General features: G+C 38.4%; 1 protein-coding gene across 1 annotated transcript in view; it reads right to left on the bottom strand.

Moving 5' to 3' along the window:
• The window catches only part of FGFR2 (fibroblast growth factor receptor 2), an 81,664-nt gene that overhangs the window by 3,023 nt on the left and 72,641 nt on the right, over positions 1 to 6,000 (bottom strand). The window contains exons 16-19 of the mRNA XM_009325895.1: positions 5,275 to 5,397; positions 3,828 to 3,898; positions 1,885 to 2,022; positions 945 to 1,050 (exon numbers count right to left, since the gene is read on the bottom strand). Coding sequence (XP_009324170.1) covers positions 945 to 1,050; positions 1,885 to 2,022; positions 3,828 to 3,898; positions 5,275 to 5,397 — 438 coding nt within the window. The remainder of the gene's footprint in view (positions 1 to 944; positions 1,051 to 1,884; positions 2,023 to 3,827; positions 3,899 to 5,274; positions 5,398 to 6,000) is intronic.

The following is a 6,000-nucleotide window of genomic DNA, read 5'->3' as shown; positions in this document are numbered from 1 at the left end:
CCCCCCCCCGAAGTGCTATAATCACAGCAAATCTGAAAAATTTGTTTTGAAATGGTCAAAACAAGTTGTTGCAACTTTCCTCTATAAGGGTTTTGGTTTTTTTTTCCCCCTCCCATTATACATATCATTTCTCAGAAATGATAGGAATCCGTAAAATATTTCTGGGACACCAAGCATTTTCTCTCAAAAGAAGTTTCTACCAAAAGAATCAACATTTCCCTCACTTGTGATCTTCCTCAAAGGTGCACGTGATTTAGTGATAAGAGAACTGATTCCTGTGTGAATACCCTAATCAGTGTGTTCCTTGCTAAAATTAATAATATCTCAGACCTCTGAAAGAATGCTCTTCAAATAAAACCTTTTTGCATTCATATATCCCAACCTGAAGCAGTGTTAGGCAGGACCTTTGGATAATTGGATAGCTGTTTGCACATTCCCTGTGGGTCCTTGTTCCCTCCACAGAGAGCTATTTCAGTGAACCTAATTCACTCTCAGGCATATAATCTGAAATCTACCATTGACGATTTCTCCTCTTCTGACCTAGATATCATGCCTGGGAATCAAACTGAGTCGATAAATGAAAAACACCATGAACTCCACATCTCTCCTTCACGTGAAACTCATGTTGAAACGTAAACATTGCCTCTCAACCTGCTATGTGTAGTCCCTCGATACTGCTATGCTAAAAACATCAAAAGATGCAATGAGAAATAAACAAAAACACTTTAAAGACATGTTTCTGTTTAGTTACATAAATCAAGGCATAATGGCAAGAAACCGAGGATTTCATGGGATACATAGTTTAGCTGCATGTAACCTCAGAGGACAACGACAAACAGAACAAGAAGAGAACTTGAGCAGGATTTCATAATTGAATAAATTCCATCTGTCTCCTGAACCATTTGTCCTGATCAGCAGCTTATGGAGGGAAACAATTTACCTACCTCATTAGTTGTGAGAGTGAGAATCCGATCCAAGTCTTCCACCAACTGTTTAAAAGTCGGTCTCTGTGAAGGCACAGCATGCCAGCAATCTCTCATCATCATATAGCTGTAAGAAATACACATTTTCTTGGCTTAATTAAAATCACGCGTCCTTCTCGTAAACCTTTTCATACACAGTCAACGTTCTTCATCACAAGTAAAGCAGCGAGCACTCACAGCCCTACACATGGACCATTGACTTTCCCAAAACTGCACAATACTCTCGCTTCCCTCAAAGGTGCATTTCTACTCCTTTATCTCTCTTGCCTAGTATTTAAATTACCTTTTGGGGGACCTGATTCTGTAGCCTTCTGTCCCAGGGATTTCAATGGTAATAAATTACACATGCTTAAATATTTTTGCATGTTAGGGATTGCGGTCTTTGCGAAGTGAAGAAATAAAATGGGGGGGGAAAAAAAAAATAGTTAAGGGCTATACTGAAATATCAGAAAGGGAAAACACTCTTCCCTCATCACCAGAAGATCAATGCTGTGTTAATGCAGAAGTTCCCAGATGTATTTTGTTGTGTACAAAACCAGCCTGATGTACCTTACATATGATTAGTGGTATGTGTGCCATTTAGGAATTGTCATGTTAATGACAATAATAAATAAATAAAACAAATATAGGCGTAAAAACACTGACGAAGACTGGCTTGTAGATGATCACTTCTTTTTTCAATGGGATCACACCAGGGTGTGTAAAGAAGTATCCTCTGTCAAACACTTCCTGAAGACCTTTTCATACCTTTTCTTTACATATCTATACACACACACATATATCCACAATTTTAGAGGAAAGCAATCCTGAAAATGTTTGATTCTGCCAGGGGTAGCATTAACCATGTGAATTCAATACGGTTGTGCCCTTCCATCCTCGTACAGCAAATAAGGGTCCTTACAGTTCATTGGTGCAGTTGGCAGGTTTATCCATTCGGTGCCCTTCTTTAAGCAGCTTAAAAAGTTCCTCCACTGGAATTCCTGGGTAGGGCGATCCTCCTAATGTGAAGATCTCCCACATTAACACACCAAATGACCAACTACAAATCAAAGAGAAAACAGCATTAGAAGATCTGCCTTACTGCTGAAAAGAGAGATGTGTCTGCAGCAGATGCAATGACTGCCAATTCCTCTCAGGAGATACTTAAATAATCAGCATCTGCCCAACTCTGACCACCCTGAGCAGGACATCAGTCTGTGAAGTGCATCAGGTGCATGGGCTGCAGTAGGGGCTGACCTGAGCATGTTCTCAAACACACTCTTCACCTTTGTCTGGTGTGCTCCGAGCACAGGAGTTTCCAAGGCTACTGCAAAGAACTGCATCTTCACAGCTTAATTATTTACAGAACACTCACAGCTGAGCTGGTTTGCAATTATGTGGCAGGATATTGTGGAAAAAGCAGGCTGTTCAAAACAAAAATATTTTGCATCATTCTGCTCTTTTTTTTTTTTTTTTTTTAATTAAGTTTTGTTAGGAAATTAAGTAGGATCATTCTAAGTCAGTTTGCCACCTCCTCCAGAGCCTGCCTCATCATGCCTTGCTGGCAACCTAGGGCTCTTTGGCAGGCAGCTTTGCCAGGTGAGCAACAAGCACACAACTTGCACTGGCTCCCAAGCTTCTCTGCAGCTCTCCTAGCTTCGCAGCAGTGTATTTTAGTAAACTGTTTGCATAAACTTACAATAATATTATCTTTAGCTGTCTTCAAAGCCACCATTGGGCCAAGAGCCTCCAAGTTCCAGCACTGAAACCCTCGTGCTCCCTGGTTGCTGAGGAGCTCAGACCAACTTTCAGTCCTGAACCAGTTGACTTCACATTCACTTAAATATTTTGCCAAGATGTTATTTTAAAACAAAAGTTTGATCCACCCTTAACCTGTGTATATATTTTCCTTTGTAAATAATATAAAGACTGCAGGAAAAGCCTCAGTAAATGCTTTTCTTAATGAGAGAGCAGCTCAGGAAGTGCACCCAGGTTAAAGAAAGAGGAGATGCCTCTTATTTTTTCCACCCTGCCCTTTTTCTTTTTAACCCTGCACTGACATGTGTAACCTTTTACACCTGTGCTGGGAAGAATCCAGCCCTTTACAGTTAACAGTTTCTCTTGGAGAAATAAAAAACAAGATCTTCATCTGCATTGCATAAAAAAATACATGTCTACTTCAAGCACAATTCACACGAGTACTGTAGATGGGCCTAGGAAACTGTAATAGGAAGCAGAATAAATCCTGAGCGGTTGCATCAGCCACTAACTCTGTGCACAGATTAAAAGATTTTGAAGTGTCAGAGTCCAATGATTTTCTATTACATGTGAAGTACTGCTGGGAAGCAACAACACTTCTAAAAATCAGAGAATGCTTTTCTGGTATATGCAGCCTATGTTTTATTATACTGAATCTTAGCACAAATTTTTATAAGAAATTTTCAGGAATTTTCTTTTCTTTCTTTCTTTTATTTCTCTCTCTTTTTTTTTTTTTAAACCTGAAGGAAGTCCAGAGTATGTCAAAAGCCAAGCAAATTAGATAGACTCTTTGTAGCTGCACATCCGTAAATAAGTTCAAGGGGGGAAACTTCCGCACTGACAGAAGGAGGTTAGCATTTTCCACCTTTCATGTGCTTTGAAGCTGGGCAGATTAGTAACAGAGCACTGGTTAGCAGTCTACCATAAAATCCTCACTTTCTAAGGGCAAGTCCTGTTCCATCTATTAATATGTGAAACAGAATGAAAACACTTAAAGGTAAAGGACAACAGGAAAATACATTTAAAATATCCCAAACTTTAACAAATACAAACCAAAACAACCCTCCTTCCCACTCCCTAAAACCCCATTCAAATAAGGACACTTACACATCACTTTGATGTGTGTAAACTCTGTCAAACAGAGCTTCTGGAGCCATCCATTTTACTGGAAGCCGTCCCTATAAGTTTGGAAGGGAAGGGAAGAAAAATTAAAATGGTAGCAATTGACAGGATGATTTCAACATCAATTTTTTAAAAATATTAATTAATTCTCAGAGAATAGCCTGCTAATGCAAACTAGCACATAATTTATCTTTAAAATTTTCACGGAAAAAAAATAGTAAAATGGGCTAAAGTAGGGAGATCATTAAGAAAAATGGATATAAACATTGAAGATAAAATGAAAAGCACTGAGGGCTCCCCAAAAGTTCCCAGACTGCTTGCTAGGAGAACAATAGGATAAGCAGATCAAAATTAAAAAGATCATTCCACTATGGCTCTTTAAAGACAAAAATCCAATCAATCATCCTCTGAAAAATAGGCCTGCTTGCAAAAATAAGTTGATCGCTAAACCCAAGAATTTTGTTTTCCTTCTCCACCTTTTGCAGTGACCCAAAGCTCACAGTCGCAACTGCCTGTTGCTTTGCACACAAAGTCTGCTCTCCTCAGAGCCCAGGAATCGCACTAAATTTGATATGAAGAAGGTTCAATTCCCTCCAGTACGGACGTACCCGTACCTCGTTGCTCTGTCTTTTGGAAGTAGGCAGATATTACCATTAAAATGCCATTAATCACTTAGTGCTTTATTTTCATAGGTAAGCCACTTAACATGATTGTTAATAATAATTAATATTTATACAAAATATTAAAGTCTGTAGAACTGAATGAGTTCTGCAAAGTTCCCGTCAAAACCCAAGTGTAGTTCGTCAGGATCTTAAGAGATCCCCCGAGAAGGAGGTATAAGCTGTTCAAACTAGGCATCAATAACTACCATCTGAAATGTTTTATCTTCTTGATTTGGTACAGGTTAAACAGCAAAACAGTGACAGAGTGGGGAGTAAAAAACCAATTTTCTCAACCTCTAGCCCCACTTGGATACTACTGCCATAACTTGTACATAACAAGCTAAGTACAGGCAAAAAGGCATAAAGCTGTATGTGGCATTACCACACATAAACAGGATTTTTATTATGTTTATTGTTAGCACTGTTCATACAGTGTTTTACAAGATCCTAGGCTTGGTACAAAATGAGCTGGAATCAACAGGAATATTTCCACTTATTTCAAATGACTGAAGTCAGGGACACACAAAAAACAATTCTTGTATTTTAGCATTTCTAATAAGTCACACAATATACAGCCTCTTTGGTTATCTTTTTAACTGACTGTCACTGTAAGAGGGGACAGAAATGCTTATGTCCTTGATCCCTGTTTTCTGCCTGTGATGAGAAGTGAGGCTGCTGTACAAGAAGCCCATTAAGTTTATAACCATAGTTTTAAAGTGAACCATCGAAAGAAACACTTGTTTCCAGAGATAAGAAAACCATCCACTTACATTAGTAGTCTTTTTATAATAATCTATATTGTTGATGTCTCTGGCTAAACCAAAGTCTGCTATTTTCATGACATTATTTTCAGTTACCAAAACATTTCTTGCAGCCAAGTCCCGATGGATACACTGGAAAGAAAAGAGAGAGAAAAAAAAAAAAGGCCCACTGAAATAAACTGCTGTAAAAGTGAAATTACTTCTACACCATAACTAAGTCTCCTTTACAGATTTTAACCTAAATCACAAGGTGGGAAAGCCACACATTTCCTACAAGCCTGTGAAATAGGATTGTCTTAATCATTGCAATCCATCCCCTCAGCTCGTTTTCCCAAGTTGAACAACGGCCCTAAGAAGCCTCTTAGAAAAGCCTGGTTTATTTAAGATTTATATTTTGCTGAGGCTGAAAGCTTGGGTGGTGACCCAAACTGTGCCACGCTGTTTGTGATTCACTCTCCATTACAGGTGCCCAGGTACAGGTATTGCAGCACTTTCGTTACAAATACTGTTAATGAGCATTTTGTTAAGTAGCTTCTCTTAAATTCTATCATCTCACCAGAGCTAAAACCTGACAGTCTGGATCAGTGCAACCATTTTTTATATAAAAGATCTTAATATGAGTTATATCCACAGCATATAATTTTAAACTAGATGTCTAGGGTGTGTGTATTTACTTCAACCATGAGACTATAACAACTTAATTTAAAAAAAAAAAAACAACACAAACAAAAAAAC

This window comes from Pygoscelis adeliae, unplaced genomic scaffold (assembly GCF_000699105.1).
Source record: "Pygoscelis adeliae isolate BGI_AS28 unplaced genomic scaffold, ASM69910v1 Scaffold4, whole genome shotgun sequence".
Taxonomy (NCBI): Eukaryota; Metazoa; Chordata; class Aves; order Sphenisciformes; family Spheniscidae; genus Pygoscelis; species Pygoscelis adeliae.
Note: the sequence above shows the minus strand (reverse complement) of the source record. Positions and strands in the feature narration are given on the sequence as shown.